The sequence below is a fragment of the Nycticebus coucang genome, chromosome 16 (assembly GCF_027406575.1).
Source record: "Nycticebus coucang isolate mNycCou1 chromosome 16, mNycCou1.pri, whole genome shotgun sequence".
In the NCBI taxonomy this organism is placed as follows: Eukaryota; Metazoa; Chordata; class Mammalia; order Primates; family Lorisidae; genus Nycticebus; species Nycticebus coucang.
Genome location: NC_069795.1, coordinates 14,879,982 through 14,900,590, shown reverse-complemented (window position 1 = coordinate 14,900,590; position 20,609 = coordinate 14,879,982). Strand labels below are relative to the sequence as shown.

At 35.7% G+C, this 20,609-nt stretch overlaps 3 protein-coding genes across 3 annotated transcripts; all 3 read right to left on the bottom strand.

Annotated features, from left to right (window-relative positions):
- Positions 1-1,540: 1,540 nt before the first annotated feature.
- On the bottom strand, positions 1,541-1,753 carry LOC128567181 (keratin-associated protein 19-3-like). The gene has a single exon (XM_053564174.1). It carries the CDS (start codon positions 1,751-1,753, stop codon positions 1,541-1,543), a length of 213 nt encoding a protein of 70 aa, XP_053420149.1.
- Positions 1,754-13,052: 11,299 nt separating this feature from the next.
- On the bottom strand, positions 13,053-13,307 carry LOC128567203 (keratin-associated protein 19-6-like). Its single transcript, XM_053564212.1, has 2 exons — positions 13,264-13,307; positions 13,053-13,185 (listed from the first exon to the last, which is right to left on the bottom strand). The coding sequence occupies exons 1-2, from the start codon at positions 13,305-13,307 to the stop codon at positions 13,053-13,055; spliced, it is 177 nt and encodes a 58-aa protein (XP_053420187.1).
- A 7,083-nt stretch (positions 13,308-20,390) lies between these two features.
- On the bottom strand, positions 20,391-20,609 carry LOC128568028 (keratin-associated protein 19-3-like). The gene has a single exon (XM_053565698.1). It carries the CDS (start codon positions 20,607-20,609, stop codon positions 20,391-20,393), a length of 219 nt encoding a protein of 72 aa, XP_053421673.1.

The following is a 20,609-nucleotide window of genomic DNA, read 5'->3' as shown; positions in this document are numbered from 1 at the left end:
ACTTGCTGGTGACTTTGAAAGTTAGCTAAGACACCTAGCAGAGAAAGGTTTAATCTCTGTTACCATTGATGTTCTACAGTTCTTGTCCAGGAGTGGTAAACTTGTGGAACAAACCTGGAAAAACATTTCTCTGGAAGGACTGAGGAATTTTCTGGGAGAAAGCAAATCCCTAGGGAAGAGCCAGATTCCCTGATCTTGCCTGACGAGTGAAACCAGAGTTGACAATCAAGAGGTGTTCTTACCAGTAAAGCATCTTGTATGCCACCATTAATAACATTTCCCTTTGTGTCATCACCCATTCATGAGAATGTCTATGAATAGACCTGTCACAGGGTGTAAAAAAATCAGAAGAGACCCCTTTTATCTTCCCTCAGTTTTCCATAGAACACTGTGTACCCCTGGGTTCCAATGCCTCATGGCAGTGACAGGTGGATGAACCTTATGAAGAGAGTGGCCAGGAGAAGAAACCAGATAGATCCACCCAAGAAATGAGTAATACTTTTCAATCTTCTCTCTCTCCCTAAGATGAAAGTTGGAAAGAAGTAAAGAAATGCCTGGTCAAGGGTGGCGCCTGTGGCTCAGTGGGTTGGGCACAGGCCCCATATACGGAGGGTGGTAAGTTCAAAACCGGCCCAGGCCAAACTGCAACAATAACAAAAAATAGCCAGACATTGTGGTGGGCGCCTGTAGCCCCAGCTACTTGGGAACCTGAGGCAAGAGAATCACCTAAGCCCAGGAGCTGGAGGTTGCTGTGAGCTGTGTGACGCCACGGCACTCTACCGAGGGCCATAAAGTGAAACTCTGTCTCTACAAAAAAAAAAAAAAAAGAAAGAAAGAAATGCCTGGTCAAAACAGTGGTACCAAAAATGTATCAGCTAATACCACCAGCATTACACAGCAGAATGTGAGAATGGCACTCTCCTTAGTAATTACTGGAACACTGGGGGGGCAATTGACAGGATCTGATATCCAAAGTGAGTAGACAGGGGCAAGTTATTTTTATTTACCGTTAATATGACACCCTATATTTTCTCAAGCTTGTATAATACAGAGCACTAGAAATATTTTCATCATACCCTGTAAGATAGCCACAGATTTCATTGCTTCATAAATATTTTTTGCATTCGTTAAATAATAAAAGCACAAGCTTTTTTGCATGTTAAATAATAAAAACACAAGCATTCAAAAGAATCAAAATATTTATATTTTAAGTCATCCATTTATTAGTTAAAGCAAAATGCAAGTTTTCTTTAGGATTTTTATGGAAAGATAACATCATGGTAACAGTAGTAAGCAAAAAAAATAAACCAAAACTGAGGACACGGACTAGAGTGGTTATACGAGGTGACTATGCATTTAGTTGATGAGTTCTGGGGATAAAAAGACACCCCAAATCCAAAGAATCAGCCTAGCCATTGATAAATATCTATCCATTAATGCTGACAAAAACAGGATGGATGAGTATTTCTGGAGTGAAAGCACAGGATAGGACAAAACATAGTTGGAGGTTTTCCCTCTGCTTCCAATTTCAGCCATCCATTTAGTAGAATCCAGAGAAGCCAAATCCTCTGTAGTAGGATGGGCGGCAGCAGCCGAACCCTCCCAACCCAGAGCGGTACCCGTAGCCTCCAAAGCCACAGCCATAGCCCAGTCTGCGGAAGTTGCCACAGCCACAGCCATAGCCGTAGCCCAGGCCCCCGAAGCCTCCGCAGCTGCAGCCCAGGCCTCCGTAATAGCCGCCGTAATAACGCATGGTGTCAGGGGTGGTGAGCTGGTTTGCTGTTCAGGCAAGATTCCGAGTGTGACTGTCAGCCCGTGTAGGGGGAGGCTTATATACCCTGGCCGAAGCATGTGATAAAAAATGTGCCCCTTCTTGTGTCATTTCACAAGATGACAAGTATCTTGCCCCAGGCAGCTCATTAATCCATGTCCCCTGACAACACTCTTTAAGAATGCATAGCTACCTAGTTAGGTTGTCCCTGAGCTTGTTGCTTTAATTTTATTAGAAGAAATTGCTGTTTCTTCAAAGGCTATGCATACCAAACTCTACATAGAATTATTATTGGTCCCTTCACATAGATCGCATGAAATGTTCTTGAATTCCTAATTAAAGACATTCCAATCACAAGCATTTTGTTTGGGGGGGGGGGGGTTATAATTGATTCTACAAAATTTTAAGAATTAGCCAAAATCAAAACTCTTACATCTATCAGTTTCTTCATACGACACACATATTTTGTAGCATAAGAGACAAGAAAGGTTTATTTTATCTGTTGTATATACTAGAAAGCAACAATAAAACATCGTCTAATTTCTTGAGTTTGAGAATTTTGACCATGGACAACTGTTGTTTATTTTTGACTGTACAAACCAGAATGCAAACTATTTGCTCTGATTGAACAATAAGGACAATTGGAGTCGCAAATGGAGAGACTATTACAATGGTCAAAAATCCAGCCAATGCGTAGTGTCATCAGAGTATTCTCTTATATCCTAGATCATTTTCCTGTAATAAGTTCTAACTTCAGTGCTTTCACAAATGATGATTATACCTGCTCAATATACCATTCCCTGTATTTTTCTACCTTTTATCATTAAACCACATAGCCTGTATTTTTTTTTCAAATTTCACCACAAACATTCCCCCAACTTCCTTTCCTCCACTATTCATCCCTGTGTCCATATAAAAGTATGAAGTAAGTGAAATTATTTCAATTACAACCGATTTACTCAAATCAGCACAGCATTCCTTCCATTCAGATCCTCATAAGCAACATCGCACATTTTCCCTTGTTTTCTCTTCGCCTCTTCTGTACCATTTTTTTTTGTTTGTTTGTTTTCAAGCAATTTCTAGCCTTTCCTAAAATGTCAACTGTCCCAATCCATGACATCGATAATGCTGTCTCTTATTTAAAACATTTTTCAACTTTTCAAATTACCTGAAATTTTAAAAAGATTCGTAAACTTAGAATAACATATGAAATTCTCTGAATATAAGTCACAGTGATGAAGAAACCAAGGGGTAGGGAGAAGCTTTTGAGGAACAGTTGGTCTGGTGTTCACAGAGTCCCTTAGCTAAACCCAGAGAGTTACCAACACACAAGGCTGACCTGCATCTGATTAAGCCCCACCCACACGCACCTATCTATCTTGAAACTTGAAACTCCAAAAACTTGCTGGTTACTATATACCTATAATCACACCCTTAAGCTTTTGTTGAGATTTACAAGTAATTGAATGGCATATTTGTTTTTAATTTTTATTTTATTTTAATTTTGTGTCCATAACATTCTACACACTTACAGGGTACATGTGATATTTTGTTCTATGCATAGACTATGCAATAAAGTACAGTATTTGAGGTATTCACTTTGAGTACTTACCATGCTTACATGCTGTTGACAATTCAAGTCTTCTTTTCTAGAAACTTTGAATAGACAATACATTGTTGCTAACTTATACCCTTTATCTAACTGTAGGTTTGTACTAAGTTAACCCACTTTTCTTCATACCCCTGGCCCCGCATCCACTGTACACCTTTCCCAGACTCTGGTATTTAACATCCCGCTTTCAACTGCCAAGAGATCACCTGTTTCAGCTCTCATGCCTGAGTTACAGAATGTGCTATTTGTCTCTCAGTGCCTTCTTTATTTCATTTAACATGATGACCTCCAGTTCAGATGTCACTTCTGTTTTTTGTTTTTTTTTTCAAAGTGTTTGTTGTCTGCCTTTCCTGGTGTCAAATCAAACCCTAGCATTTAGTTGACAATCAAAAATTGTTTGAAAAAATTACATGACTTAATTGACATCAAAGCAATGGCCATGCATGGCATACTATGAGCAACTCACTGGCTATTTTGGAAAACGGTTCAAGTCTGCACAAGAGTTCCAACAAGTTGTGTAAGGATAGGACACAGACCAACAGTAGACTTGCTCTATAATCTCTAACCCAATTTAATTGCATTGTTACTGCCCCTTTAAGAAAATCAGTCAATTGATAAAGCAAAAATTTTCATTTTTATAAATCATTTAGAATTATGAATAAATTGCCTGCTATTAAGGATTTTGCATTCTTGGGTAGCTCTGTCAGACCATGTGATCTTGATTACATGCTACTTTTTTGTTTTTGATGCCAAAGACTGTCTGTATATATAGAAATAATATGAAATATAACTGTATAACTTCAATAATCTGACAAATGCTAAATGTTTCTTAAAGAAGAAAGTGTGACTATGATAGGCATAATCCATTTGTTCATTAACTGTAAAGGCACAAAAAATCTTTTGAACAAAATGTAGCATCTGTTTTTCTCCTTTTATGCACAAGTGAGAAAATTAACCTTGGAATTTTTAAGGGGTTATCAATTTTCTGTCTATTTATTGTATCAAAAGTAGATTTGTACCATTATTATTTTTTAAGCAGCTTTAACCCTTGATCCAATTTTCTACTCATGTTGGTGGATGGAAGGGTAAAAAATATTTTTACATTTTTCCTGGAAGTAAAGAATTCTTTTTATTTAATTCAAAACTCTTTCTTTCTCTCTTTCCCCCTAAACAGATTGAATTGTGATAATATTGATTATACTAAGAATGTCAATGTAGTAATAATTATAGTGATTACTACTTTTCAGAGCCATAGAAACTGTCACTGGAGATATTACCCAAATGTGAGGAAACTACTTTCAGTGAAATCCTATTCTACTGGGTCACACTTAGAGCTCCACCATCCATAGAGGTACTTAGTCCTATGTCCTCTGCTCAGCCTCCTGCATAGAACTGCCCTGATAGCATTGACTGAAACAAGTCATGATCTACTTTTTTAGCCTACAATTTAATTTTAACATTGTTTATTGTTTACTTACATTCAGAAGCAGAATAACTAAATATTGGTTAGTTCAATTCTTTGTATAAGAACAATAAAAATGAAATATGGGTGTTAATAGAAGAGACCTTTCATCATAAAATAAATTGTAATAATTCAGCTTTTATAACTATGACCAGAATATTCAAAAATCTCTATTTGACAACATTGAAGGAGAAAAATACGTAAGAAGAGAGTCTGAATAATGTAGTCTAATACCTGGGAATCCAGACAGCATAATTTTGATCCTAGTCTTGCTTCTAATTATCAGGAAAAATCACATATTCTGAGTTTCTATGTTTACAAAATTAGGGGACAGCATTGAATAGTTTTTTATGTCATCTTTTGTCCTTGAATTCTATAATTCCATTTTTTGTTCCCATTGACTGGTTTATATCAAACATCTGTAAGTTTATATCATTAGCTGAAATTCAGTTTTGAAAAAACAATATTGTTTTGGTTATTTTTTAAAGTTATGATGGTTTACTAAAATTTATCTTTTTTAAAATTGTTGAATGATATTTTTCATCAGTTGAAGCTACACAGTACTTTGCCTTGCGTGAATATTTCTGTGCATTTATTCTGCCCACAGTAAAAAGCTTACAAATCCTTTGGTATGATGATGATGGTGATGAACACAGTATTTCCATAAAAAGACAAGTGGAAGGCCTTGGATGACTAAAGGTCCTATTTTATCATCTAGTTTGTAAAGGACCTTTAGGTTAGGTTTATTTTACATGCATAAAATACTAGATAAAAGGAGAAAATTATGAATAAAGGAAGATTACATATAATGCAAAGATTCATAGCAAAATCTCACTTTTCCTAAAGGTTGAGGGATATGTATTATGAGAATATTCAAAAGTTTTCTTTGATTAATGTGTTAATGATACAAATATTTTCATGGTTAATTTTAAGTGTCAGATTCCTGGATTAAGGGATGCCAAGACAGCTGGTAAAACATTATTTCTCAGTGTATATCTGACAGTTTTTCAGGAAATATTATTTGGTTTATAGACTGATTAAAGATCCCCTCATGCAAGTGTGTGGGCAGCATGGAATCTGTTGAGGGCCTGAACAGAATAAAACCTTGCGAGCTCTTCCCTCATAGTAAACACCTTGCTGTGTGTCCATGTATATCATGGGGTGATACTGGTTCTGTTACTCTGGAGAACCCTCACTAATACAGAAGTCTAGCATGTAGATACATCCATAAAAGGCATATCTAACAACACCTGATTTTATTGAAAATAAAGAGAATAAAATTTTTTGAAGGAGTTGGAAGGTTAGTTCACAATTTCGAACTCCACTGAGAAATTTAAAATACGTAATATTTGAAATATGTAAAATAAGTCAATTTCTTAAAATGAGTATAAACTTAAAACTACATACTTTATTTTGTTGCTATCAAAGTCAATTCTCACAGTTATCTAACTAAAGGAAAATAATTATATTCTATTGTTTTGAAGACTAATTCTCAAGGTAAAGCTATTTTTCTGTATGTCAATTTATACATCATATAATATCATATATGCCTATATTTATGTGCCTATATAATGATGTGTGTGTTCTATTTTTACTTAACAATTAATAAAACTTACATATGGGTATTTACACACAATTGAGATAAATGAACCAAACAAAAACCGTATTTTTTTGTTTAATTACGTCATTTATTGGAATTGTACATCAACCAGCTATTATTCCCCCACGCTGAGGATGAAAGGAGACATGATGTAGACACTCTAATAAACAATAAATTCTTTGAAATTCTTAGATTTCACCTGCTGAAAGACCTAGGGTGAACTCAGCCGGTTGACTGAAGATTATTTTCTCGTGGTAAGGTAGGTTGGTTACTATAGCAGTAGCTCAGTAGAAGCTGGAGAAGCCGTATCCTCCATAGCAAGATGGGCGGAAGCAGCCGCACCCGAACCCTCCGTACCCAGAGCCGTACCCGTAGCCTCCAAAGCCACAGCCATAGCCCAGTCTGCGGAAGCTGCCACAGCCACAGCCGTAGCCGTAGCCCAGGCCCCGGAGGCCTCCGCAGCCGCAGCCCAGGCCTCCGTAGTAGCCGCCGTAGTAGCTCATGGTGTTAGGGGTGGTGAGTTGGTTTGCTGTTCAGGCAAGAACCTGAGTGTGAATGTCAGCCTGTGGAGGGGAAAGCTTATATACCCTGGTCAGAGCATGTGATGCCAACTGTGGCCATTCTTTTGTAGCATTCCAAGTTATTCATTTACTTGATGCAACTCATTAATCTGTTAAAACAGGAGAGGCACACACTCATTAAAATTTTTGAGCTTGTTTAGCTGCCTGGTTAGAACCCCTTTGAACTCATCACATTCTTTTTTTTTTTTTCTTTAATAATGAGTCTATGTCTTCAAAGTCACAAAATAAAAAAAAATTCCCTAAATAGAATTCTTCCTTACCAAGTATATTCTACCATTTGTATTTGATACAGTTTTGTCATTAAATGTTTTCCTATTTCTCAATGTTTATATCATTATTTGGATTGTTGTATCTTACTCCCATCTAGATTCAGATGCGTTGATCAAGTTTAACACTTTTAAATCTAGAAAATTTTTAAAATGTCAAATCTATTTCTCAGGTTAAGAACTAAAGGACGTACCCTGTTTCAAAAGAAAAGAAACCATTTTGGATAAACAAATGCTCTGACCATCAGTAGTATACACAAAGTAAGAGAAATATGCATACATTTCTATTTTGTATTTTGTGTGTGTGTGTATATATACCTGTTCCACCTGTTAAAGACATAAGGTGAACTCAGCTTATTGACTGAAGATTATTTAGCAAATCTGCTCAAATATATACACATATATAATGCATATAGACAGAGACATAATATAAAACTACTTTTATTTTATCTATCAGCTTGTAGAACATTTTTTGGCTAATCAATACCCATATATATATATATAGTGCAATTTAAAACCATTTTTATTTTATCTATCAGCTTGCAGAACATCTTTTTGGTTTATCAATATCCATATATATATCTTTATATATGTATACACATAGGAAAAATATAAAGCCATTTTTATTTTATCTATCAGCTTGAAGAACATCTTTTTGGCTTATCAACATAATAAAATTTATTTAGAAACTGAGACATAATCTAAGAGAACAAACTCACCGTTATAAACAGCCTGAACATCTGCTTAGAAACATTCTCTTTATATCATTACTCACTTATCTAGGATGGGCTCTACCTAAAGTGTTATCTGGAAATGTGGATGATCTGGTTCCTTGCTTTACAGAAACCTCTTGCTCATAATCTCTGTGTCAGTTCTCTTTACCAAACTCCACCTTACATTGTATTCAGCATTCTTTCCCAACACGTCCTAGCAACAACTGGGTGTTTGTTTATGGTCATTTTTCCACTCCTTGTCATCCTTCTATTTATATACCTCATTTTATCACATTATTTTTGACCTTACACAGTAGAATTTCTATAGTTCACTGCCCACTTAAGTTGCCCTAATTTTCATAGTCCAGACATACACCATGTGTACTCAGTGTTCCTTACATTGACCAGCTCTTCATGTTGACCAGCTCTTCATGTTGACCAGCTCTTTATGTTGACCAGTTTGGTACTGTCCCTCGGGTGGTCAATTTACAGAGGTTCTATTGTATTTGCTTTTCCAGTTCTGTGTGCCACACCCCATTATTTTCTCTGAATTTGCAAACTTTTTTATGAGATATTGCTTATTCATTAAGGTTTTAAATTGTTAAACTATATACCTTATTTCTATACTGTGTGGGCCATGTAATATTTTTAACAGAAGTATTAAAATCTTGATGCCTTACATTTAAATTTGCAGAATTGAGTGACTAGGGCAAAAAGCAAGATGCAAGGGGAGCTGGCCAGTCTTCACAGATTTCTTCACTTCATTCTGGGGAGATAGTAAATCAAGCCCAATTTTAAGCTCACCAGAATTTGACCATACCCTGGGCTTGGATCTTTAAGCAATATTTTAACTTTAAGCATATGGCTGAGGATATTTGTCATTTGAAGTTTATAAGTTACATTTTTAATAATGCATTTTCTCAATCGGATTTGTTCACTGTTCTTCCAAACAAACAAAAATTTTGTTGGGTGAATGAAAGAATTAATTCTGTCTGCCACAACTTGTAGTGAGTTTCTAAGGTGAAATATGAACTGAAATGGCTTTCGGGTTTTAAAGGCGTATTTAACCCAATATTTGCCTTGGCTGTTACATTCTTTTTTCCTCCTTTATTAACATTCATTCCATCTTCACTTTTTTCCAAAAAATAAAACTACTAGGGAAATTTTTTGTTTTTAATGTGTAATTTTGAAGCCAAATAATAAAAAGTAAATCTAATCAGCTTAAGAATATCACGAATGCTTTGATAAATCTGCTAGTCTGTGTGATCCTGATAAAAGACTAATTTATGCTGTTTCTGGTGCACATAGCTAAGTCCACAGGAAATAAAAATGAATAGATTTTTCAAACAAAGTTCAACACAAAAATATGCCCTGATTTATTTATGTATTTTCAAAGAAGAAATTAATGATATATGTGTAGGTACACATCTCACTTTGAAACATATACATACATCTATAAATACACATGCATGTGTACATATATGACCAAGAATAAGTTGTAAAATAATGCCTTGAAATACATGAACCAAAACAGTTTTTTATTGATCCTTTTCCTGATAGAAAAAGATAGGATAATGGTAATATCCTTTGAGTATTGATTACCTTTGGAAACTGAGAAATGTACATTTCTTTTGAGGTTGTTTTCTCTTAATTCGGTGGACTCAAAGATTTGAATGCTTATTTCTTTGTCATTCTCTTTTTGAGAGATTTATCCCATAAGAAGATAAAAGTTGATTATGAAGCCAAGATCCTGTATTGATGTGGGAAATGGTGTAAACAAAGTCTTTCATTCAACAAATGACAGCTTTTATTTGGAAGTCAGGGATCCTTTTTCTGTACAATCAATTTTGTTTTCTTCACTCAGATAAACATTAATTAAATAAAAAAATAGTGTAATAAAATTTCATAATGTATTTTGCTGTACATGTCAGGCACAATGCTTTTCAACCTGAAGATGTTGATGGTTGCTTTTATTTCTATCCCTAAAGGGTATGTCCTTTAACTTTGTAACCAGATTAACCTGAGTGACTAAGTGCAAAGTAACGGAACCACACAATGATGCTCACTGTTCATTGTGAACCTAGAACATCCAGATAGGATCAGCTGGAAGGATAGGTGATACCAGGTGGCTGAGCAAATTTAACTTTGTGCCTTTAAAATAAAAGTTTTGATCTTTTGATAGAAATGTACGCAAACAGATAGCTATAGGTATGCTATACATATGTGCATATATGAGTAGATTTGCATATAGATGCAAATCTAGGTGAAATCAAGGTAAAGTTAACATTGAACTTAAGACTCCCAATCTCGGGCGGTGCCTGTGGCTCAGTCGGTAAGGCACCGGCCCCATATACCGAGGGTGGCGGGTTCAAACCCGGCCCCTGCCAAACTGCAACCAAAAAATAGCCGGGCATTGTGGTGGGCGCCTGTAGTCCCAGCTACTCGGGAGGCTGAGGCAAGAGAATCGCTTAAGCCCCAGGAGTTGGAGGTTGCTGTGAGCTGTGTGAGGCCACAGCACTCTACCGAGGGCCATAAAGTGAGACTCTGTCTCTACAAAAAAAAGACTCCCAATCTCTATGTTAGAGCAGCAAAATGTGATGGAAATGGTATTCTAAGAAAGGGAATCCTCCACATCTCCATTAATGCAGCTACAGAACAGAACATTTCAATTACTCTCTTTGGCTACATACTGCGAAAAACCAGACCAGGAAAGGATACGGCATCATGGTGCCTAAATTCAGAAGCCCTTAGCCATAGTCCTAATACTGATGCTGCCAGTAGAGCTGCTATAACTTTTGTGAGTTATGTTTTTCACTTTCAATATGAGGTGAGCATTACTGCTGTTATTTGCTGTCTGTTCCAGTTCAGCAAATTTATAATACTCATATGGTCCTAAATCAAACATACTTAGTCATTTTTGGCCAATTTATGCAAAATGACTTAATTTTATGTAGTTAGCTGATTAAATAATTTGATTTTGGAAAAAAAATGAATGTTTGTTTACATTTTTTCTTACTTCATCAATAAAATTCTCCTTCCTGCCCAATTTTTAATCAGAAAAGAGTTTAACTGAAATTCAGCTAAGAAAGCTCTTTGAATTTAACTGTACCTAAGCTAAAAAATAAATGGGTTCACAATAAAGTCTTGTTGCTTTTTTTCGCCTTTTTAAGTTGAACAATTTTCAATGTAATGATGATGGTGCATAAGAATGCTGTATCATGCCACAGGAAACTCACTGAAAAAAAGTTAGCTAAAATGAAATTCTTTTGTGAAAATAGCTCCAGCATGATGTTGGTTGTCTAATGATTGAAATGTGCTTTGGAAAGTCCCCTTATAGTTTCAGACACTGGGTTCCTGGGGCAATCGTTTATTAGAAGCCCAAGAATCCATATCTTCCATAGCATGATGGGTGACAGCAGCAGCCATATCCCTAGCCTCTGTATCCAGAGCTGTACCTATAAGCTTCTAAAGCCACAACCGTGGCCCAGTCTGTGACAGCTGCCACATCCACAGCCACAGCCATAGCCCAGGCCTCCATAGTTGCTGCCATAGTAGTTCATGGTGTGGGGGTGATGAGTTGGTTTGCTGTACAAGGAAGAATCTCATTTGTGATATTGACTTCAATGTACCATGAAAGATTATATGATAAAACACTTGCCACCTATTTTAGTGTCATTTTCTGTGCTATATTTACTCCTCACAATCCTGACATGTAAAGAGGCCCTACAACTCATTAAAGTGTTTGAGCTTGCATTGTTACCATGTCATAGAGTCCCTTGAACATATTGCATCACTTTTATGAGAAGAAGTTGCAGTATCTTCAAATTCTGGACATGCTAGATCTGAGATAGAATTCTTCATAGGCATACTATGGCAGTGACATGTTTTTAAATTAAGCATTGCTTCATCTCCATATTTTCTTGAATGGTTATGCTTCACTTATGACTAAGTGAAAGTATTTGGTTAATTTCAGGGTTCTACAATTTATCACATCCTTTCAAACAAGTATCAGGATGTCTGCTTATCTAACTCTGTCAAACGTGTATCAGGTTTTAGTCTGATGATCCTGCTGTTGTATGTTCTTCCTAAGGTAAGTTAAGCTTTTCCCTCAAAGTAAATATATTCTGTTTTCCTTAAACCCTGCAGAGATCAATAAATCAATTAATTCAAGTTCTAATAGCATGATAATACAATATTGTACTAAGAGTGTAAAATATTTTTTCCAAGGATGTGTATAAAGTATTACTCTTAATTTATATCCACAGAAGGTTTTTACTCATATTATGAAGATATGCCCTTAACCATTAAAAAAATGATACAGGTATTGTTAATCCCTGTCAAATTAAGCAGTGTAGACCTCCAGTAGAATCGCTGAGCAATTCCTAATTTGATCTAGTTAATGTGAAGGTAATACACTGTGACTACACTGAAAGAGTAGGTCTTACTAGCTGGTTCTGGTTCAGCAAATCTATTCATATTTTTAGTAAACAAGTCTGAGTCTTCTATTTCATCTTCATACTTTAATATCACTCAAATTTATCATTGTGTACTAGTTATCTTTATTTAGATTGAGATAAACTATAAATTAGTGGGTTCAAGATTCACCAAAACTAAGTGTTAAAGAAAAAGGTGTCTTCCATGTGGAAACTGAACTAGTCCTGATAAACTTTGCTTTGATAATTTCATGGAAATCAGACAAGAATTTCAAGGTTTGCTTATTTGAAAACACTCAAGAAATGTATAACAAAATGGAGATTCAACACTTACATTAATTAACAAATAAATGCCATTTATGCCATTTTGAATGAAGAATATTTATTGCAAAGGGAACTGACAAATTCCAAATTATGTGAATACAAATAGGGGATAACCAGGACACAGGATGCAGACAATTAAAAGATGAAAATTTTTCTTAAAATCTTAGATGACAAGTGCTCTTGACGTTGGCTTGGTCCATGATGATCAATTTTTGTTTGAGTTATTGCAGTCTCATTAGGGTAATCTTCTCATGGTTTCAAGTATTGGGTTCCCAGGGTACAGAATTCATTTAGTAGAAGCTGGAGAAGCCATATCCTCCATAGCAAGATGGGCGGCAGCAGCCGAACCCGAACCCTCCGTACCCAGAGCCGAACCCGTAGCCTCCAAAGCCACAGCCGTAGCCCAGTCCGCGGAAGCTGCCAGAGCCGTACCCATAGCTGCAGCCGCAGCCCAGGCCCCCGAAGCTTCTGCAGCCACAGCCCAGGCCCCCAAAGCTTCTGCAGCCACAGCCCAGGCCTCCGTAGTAGCTGCCGTAATAACTCATGGTGTCAGGGGTGGTGAGTTGGTTTGCTGTTCAGGCAAGATCCCGAGTGTGACTGTCAGCCCGTGGAGGGGGAGGACCCTGGCCAGCGCATGTGACTAATCACGTGGATGTCCTCTTGTGCCATTCATTTTTTAACAATGACCTAACAGGACACATTCATTGTCCCCTGTCATGGGGAGAGGCCTCACACGCATTAAACTGTTGAGCTTGCTTTGTTGCCAAGTTAGGGCAGCCCTTTTATATGTATATATAAAGTTGTTGCATCATTTAATGAGAAGAAATTGCTGTATCTTCAAAGTCTGGACATACCAGACCCCAAGTAGAATTCTTTATAGCCTGGGATATTACAACAATCACATGTCACAGTGTTCCGGGTTTCGGTTACATATTTCTTCATCTCTGGTTTTCCTTGAATGGGTAAATTTCACTTGTGGGTTGATTGCAAGAAAAAGGTGACATTCACAGCTCTATAGTCTATTATATTGTTTTCAAGAATCTTATTCTTCAACCTAAGCGGTGAATTGTCTATCTTTTTTGGAGATAAACCAAAACATCTGAAAGACAAAAAGCATCAGCTCCATTGTTTTCAGCACCAGAGAAGAACTCTAGAAGCAAACAAAGGTCTATTTGTCCTTTAATTTTAGAACATTAATCGCCATAACAACTATTTTTCCTTGCATTCTACTTTGAGAAATAAAAAATGTTTTTAACTAATAAGCCAATATTGATACATAATTGTAAACTAAAATCCACCATTTACATTAGAATTCACTCTTGGTGTTACCACGTCTATAGTCCTATTGCTTTAACAACCATGGGACAAAACTTGTCAGAAACTGAGGTGAAACACAGGACTCAAAACTTACCTCAGAAGCAGTTTTGAAAACTGACGAGAAGTTCTCTTCTCAAATCTGCTCCTTTCTCTGGTATTTCGTCTACCCAAGGCGCTTCCAAAAATGTACGTCCTGTCTTTCTTCTGGTCTTTCCATTCACCACTTCTTGATCCATACACGTAATACTTTAAACAATTTATTTTATTTAGTTAACTAGCATTTTTAGAACACTTTTACATTTTCAGAAAAATTAAACATAAAGTGCACATTGTTCCTGTATCCAGCCATACACATAAACACAGTTTTCATTATTACCATCTAGCTTTAGTTTGGGGTATATATTAGCATTGATTAACCAATATTGATACATTGTTATTGTATCACATTATTGTATCATATTACTAAATTTAATAGTTTCATTACAGTTCAATCTTTGTGTTGTACAGCTCTGTGTGTTTTGAGAAAAACATGAATTTGTGTCTCCACTGTGATAGTGGATAGTATTATACAGAATAGTTTCACTGCCTAAAATCCCCCTGTGCTCCACCTGTTCTTTCCTCACTGATCCTCAATACCTTAAAAATACTGATCTCTCTGTTATAAACTTGAGAGTGTTCTTTCCCCAGAATATCAGAGAATTAGAATCACACAGTATTGACTCCTTTTTGCTTTGCAATATAATTTTAAGATTCCTTCATTTCTTCCTTGATAGTTCATTTCCTTTTATCACTTACTAATATTCTATTGTGTGGATATAGAGAATTTCCATTAACTTATCAAAGGACAGGTTGGTTGCTCCTAAGTTTTGGTAATCAGGAATAAGACTTTTATCAACATTGTGCTCAGATTTTTGTGTGGACATAAGTTTTCAGCTGATTTGGGTAAGTTCTCTCGGGCACATGTCCGATTACTGGGTTGTGCGGTAAGACCATGTTCAGCTTTGTAAGAAATTGTTCTTCCGAGTTGCTTTTCCATCGTGCATTTGCTGCTGCAATGACTGATGGTCTATTTGTTTCCTATACACACCAGTGTTCTTTCTTGTCAGTGCTTGTAGTCATTCTAACAGGTGTTTTAAAATGTTATCCAGCCTCTGTCCTCCCATTAGCCATTAAGCTATGGGTGCAAAGTGGAAACTATAAAATAGGCAAATTCTGTTTTTGACGCCCATCAATTTTTACTCAATCCATATTAACTCTTCCCCATTCCTTCCTCTTGTAGCTTCACTTTTACCATAACATCCATAAACTTACATTCTCTTTGTCTATTCTGTGATATTTTTAAATTCTTCTCAAGAAATACCTTATTTTTCTATCACTGTGTTAAATATTTCAGGTATTAGATGTAAAAAGATAATTTAAATTCTAGGCTCTATGGAATTAAGGAAGATAATCAAATCCAATTTATGTGAGAATTAGTCACGATTTTCTTTTCTTATCTTTTTTTTTTTTTTTTTTCTCTTTTCCTTTCCCTCACCCACTCCCTCCTTCTCTGTCTGGTCTCCCTTTGGAGAGGGGGAGAGAATTAAATTGGACTTAATTTTGACCAAACTACATTACTTAAACATTAATTTTTAATTCAACTTGTTAATATGTTGTTTGGGATATTGCATCCTCATTTATAAGTGAAATATATTTGTAATTTCCCCTTTATAATAATATATTCTCATATTCTCTCCAATTTTGATGTCCAGGTATACCCAGATCAAGTAGAATGATTTTGAAGTATTTCTTCTTTTTCTATTGTCTATAAGATTTGGCATGATCTGTTTTTTGAAATTATCTTTTACTTTTATTAATAAATATTAGTTGTTTATTTTTTGAGACTAAAAAAACATAATAAGAAGTTAACTGATGACTCCATACTGAATCTTAGAGTCACAGTACTCTATAATAGACATACTCATGTTTGACAATATGAGTTTTACTTTCTTTGCATTATTATTATTGCTTAATATTTCGATGCAGCAATTCTCTGATTTCTTTTCTGAATGTATTTATGTTCATTCATTCTTTGAGAGGTTTTTGTTTCTAGTCCTTATCTTTAACATCGTTATTGTTGTTAAATTTTAAGCCTCTTCAATTTTGTGAAGGCAAAAAATGGAAACCTAATAAACACATGTATATGTAAAAATTAAAAAAAAATAAAAGGAAGATAATCATCTCTATTAGAAGTGCTTCCACCATCTCCTAAATGTAGGTATGATATTAAAAGATAAGGGGTAGAAAACCATAGCTGAAGATAAATTTCCTTAGATGATTCAAAGAAGCCAGTGACTTACAGCGAAAGCTGATTCCACTCGTATAATGGGCTCTTAACTTCAACTTTGACCCTCTAAGTTCTCGTTGACTGTACATGACCAGAAATATAGTGATCAGTTACCTTTAGTCTTCTGAGTAATTTTCACAAGATGCATTTTCACAACTGCATTTGTTTACCTCTGTGTAATAACTAACGTAAAATAACAACAAAATAAATAATTGTAGAGTGAATGAATGCTTCTAGAGTCTTTAAAGGTAAGCATCCTGCCCCTGACCAAGCATGGATAATTCTCTGAGTGTATCTGAATAAGAATTTAAAAACGAAATGAGTTACAATGGATTTTGAATTTGAAAGAACATATGACTATTAGTTTATTTCATTTGCATTAGCACTTTCCTTTGAAGCATATTGTATACTCTAGTGAATTACATTACAATATGGATTTAAGTATAACTTTTGATGCATTTGTCTATATATGTGCACACTAACTATTCCAAACACGTCCTAATATCCAAAATGTTTCCATTGCTTCTTTTTGGCCAATATCAGAAGATCTTGTCAATTGTTTTCCAGAAAACAATTGTTTTCTTCTGAAGTTACTGTCTCAGCAGCAATGTGAGAGAATTTCAGTGATTCCCCATCTTTAATGACACTTCCATTTTCAGACTTTCATCCTTGTGGGCACGTAGTAATATCTGATTATTGTCTTAACTTGGTTTTTCCCAATTAGTGATAATTTGAGGCTCCATTTTATATGCCTATTGGTCATTAGGAGATATTGCTTTCTGATTTGCCTGCTCAAGTATTTTGTCCATTTGTAAGTGAGTTTATGACATTCTAGTATTGATTTGTAAGAGCTCTTTATATACTTGAGCACAGATATTTTGTCAAATCTTTGTTTTGAAAATATCTTCTCCCAGCAATATAGTTTGTTTTTCACTTCAAAATGGTATCTTTGTAATGAACAGAATTTCTTAATATAATAAGGTTCAATTTATTTATTTATTTTATAATTAATGCTTTTATTTATGTCTCCATCAAGAAACTTTTGACTATCTCACATCTTATCTGAATTTCTCAGCCAGGTCTCTTTAAAATTTGGTGCATTTTTATAGTGCATCCTAAATTGAAAGACAATTGGTCATTTTAATATTTGTCATTAACTCAATGGGAAGCTATAAAATTGCACATTACAGGTTTAATAATGTCACTCTGCCTGTTTTACTCTTCCAGGTCTCTTCTCACTTGTGGGGCTGATGCTCCTATGATGCATTTTTTCAGGGGACATTTCTCATGGAAGGATATTTATTCTGGAATTGTTCTCTTCATTCCAGAATAAATCAACACAACCCAACAACGGGGTATAATAATATGATAAAAGTGTGTTAAACTTTGAGGGTTACTGTCTCCAAACAATTATATTGATTGTTCTTCTTTAGATACACAAAGTATTTGTTTAGAGGTGAAGCCATTAATCATTTAGGGAGGCAAATGGTTATGTGCAATTTTGTTTTCCACAGTCAATCTAAATAGTATAATCCTCCAAAGGTAAGGTATACTTACCCAGATCTCTTCACTGTGAAACTATAACACCACACTTAAAGTAAACAGAATACTTGGCCATAGTATCTGGCTGAACAAATTTATCCTATGTTCAGGAAACAAATCTGCATTTTTAAATGCATTATGATAACCATTTTTAAAAATTGAGTTTAGATTTGACACTATTTACTGCTTTTTTAATCTAGATACAAATTTGAAATTATTAAGTTCAAAAGTTTACAACAAAATATTTAAATATCAAAATAAATACAGGTGATTGTTCAGGCATGACGATTAAACTCTTCAGAGACGTATGAGCAGAATTTTCAAGGCTGTGCATATGGCAACAAATAAGAAAGAAAGTTCAAAATGAATTTGATAGGGAGCATGGAGAAGTAGATGCCTGGTATTTGGTTTTAGTCTGGCCTCTACTGCTCATACGAGTTGTGATCCTTAGCAAATCATTCTAGTTTTTGGAATTTGATTCTCATCCTAGATTGTAAGAGGGTTTAAGCATTGTGTAAACTTTATAGTTCTCCTGCCACTTCTACAATTCGATCATATTCTTCTCCTGGTATTGTTAAATATGCTAAACTAAAACAAAAGACATCCACTTTCTTTGCAGTATTTAAAAATATTATGTTTGGCCGGGTGCAGTGGCTTAAACCTGTAATCCTAGCACTCTTAGAAGCCAAGGTTGGTGAATTGCTTGAACTCAGGAGTTTGAGACCAGTCTGAGCAACAGTGAGACCCTGTCTCTACTAAAAATTAAAAAAAAAAAAAGACTGAGACAAAAAGATCACTTGAGCCCAAAAGTTCAAGGTTGCTGTGATCTGCGATGCCACGGCACTCTGCTGAAGACAATTGAATGAGATTCTGTCTCAAAAAAGATAAATGAATAAAACATGAAAAATATTATGTGTTTTTTAAAAAAATAGTAATGCCATACTACATATGTTTCTTAGGTAAATACTTACTTGAAGTACCAACCAGAAAAGGCACACCATTATTGGTTAGTTGTTTAATGAAAGTTAAAATTACAGGAAATGGGGTTAGGGTGTAGAAACTGAAAGTCAGCCAGAGCTTTGATAGGGATCACTTCAGCTGTCCATGTATATAAAGCGATATGTTTTGTTTTATCAGCATGTTCCTTACCAAAGGGGCCAAATAAACACAGATTTTGAACAAAATGCAAAAGTACTTATTTCTCCTGTTGGAGCCAATATAGGTATGAAAGTTCATAAAGTTTATATTTTAGTGCTGATTTAAACGCCAATGTTATCTAGCTCAAAAATTGAAATGAAAATGTGATGGCTGATATGGTCTGGTGTCCGGGAGAAAGAATTGTTTTAAACAGAGTGCTTTGGTTTACGTATGCACCTGTGAAGTTAACCCTGGAACAACATGGGATTGAACTGAAGCAAGGTCAGTTGTCCTTCAATTTTCTTGTGTCCCCCCTCCCACAACAAGACTTGCGCATTTCCAGTCGTCCTTCTCAGCATACTCAGTGTAGAAGGCTGCAAGACATGAAGGTGTTTACTTCCACGGTATGAGCAAGTAAATGTGATGTTTTTCTCTCTTATAATTTTCTTTATAACACTTTCTTTTCTCTAGCCTATTTTATTGTACAAATACAGTATATAATACATATGACATAGAAAATGTGTGTTAATTGACTATATTATCAGCAAGGCTTCCAGTCAACTGTAGCTGAATAATAGTAGAGTTTAATGGTAGTCCAAGGAACGATATGCCCCTGTCTCAACTAAAAATAGAATATTAGCTGGCCAACTGTTATATAACTCTATTCCCAGATAATTGGAAGGCAGAGGAGGAAGGATTTCCTCCAGAAAGTTCATGGAAGAAAACTTCAGAGCCCAGAAGTTTGAGGTTACCGTGAGCTATGATGATGCTTTGCACTCTAGCCCAGGTGACAGAGTGAGAAACTGTCTCAAAAAAAAAAAAAATAAATAAATAAATATATATATATATATACATATATATGGGTTTTTCAGCTGCCTGTGAGTTAGATCCCCACAACCCCATATGCCAATGGTGTTCAAAGGACAATATGTACGACACACACCCACGCATACACACACAAATACAGCTATGTGGGTGCATGTATACACATAATTATTGCATTATATATAGTATACATGGCATATTTCATAGCTTGTTTTCTTCCTTGTCAATTTGAGTTAAACAACAGTTAAACACCAGGTATGATGTTTTAAGTTAAGAACATTTATTGCATAAGGAATGGAATAATTCCACAGATACAAAAGCGCAAAGAAGAGATATCAGAAGACATGAAGCTGGTAATTGTGGAATGCTAAATATTCTTAAAATCGCATGTACTGAATGCACTTGATCCAGGCCTTGTCTAAGGTGATCTTTTGACTGTTTTGAGTTATTGCAGGCAAATATGGGTAATCTTCTCATGGTTTCAGTAGAAGCTGGAGAAGCCATATCCTCCATAGCAAGATGGGCGGCAGCAGCCGTACCTGAACCCTCCGTACCCAGAGCCGAACCCGTAGCCTCCAAAGCCACAGCCATAGCCCAGTCTGCGGAAGCTGCCACAGCCACAGCCGTAGCCGTAGCCCAGGCCCCCGAAGCCTCTGCAGCCGCAGCCCAGGCCTCCGTAGTAGCCGCCGTAGTAGCTCAT

What these genes read in the sequence shown, in the direction of transcription:
- LOC128567181 (XM_053564174.1), bottom strand. Translation starts at nt 1,753, where the DNA reads ATGCGTTATTACGGCGGCTATTACGGAGGCCTGGGCTGCAGCTGCGGA.
- LOC128567203 (XM_053564212.1), bottom strand. Translation starts at nt 13,307, where the DNA reads ATGAGTTATTACGGCAGCTACTACGGAGGCCTGGGCTGTGGCTG. An exon ending in GGAGGCCTGGGCTGTGGCTG is followed by an intron (nt 13,186 to 13,263) that starts CAGAAGCTTTGG and finishes TGGGTACGGCTC; the next exon opens with TGGCAGCTTCCGCGGACTGG.
- LOC128568028 (XM_053565698.1), bottom strand. Translation starts at nt 20,609, where the DNA reads ATGAGCTACTACGGCGGCTACTACGGAGGCCTGGGCTGCGGCTGCAGA.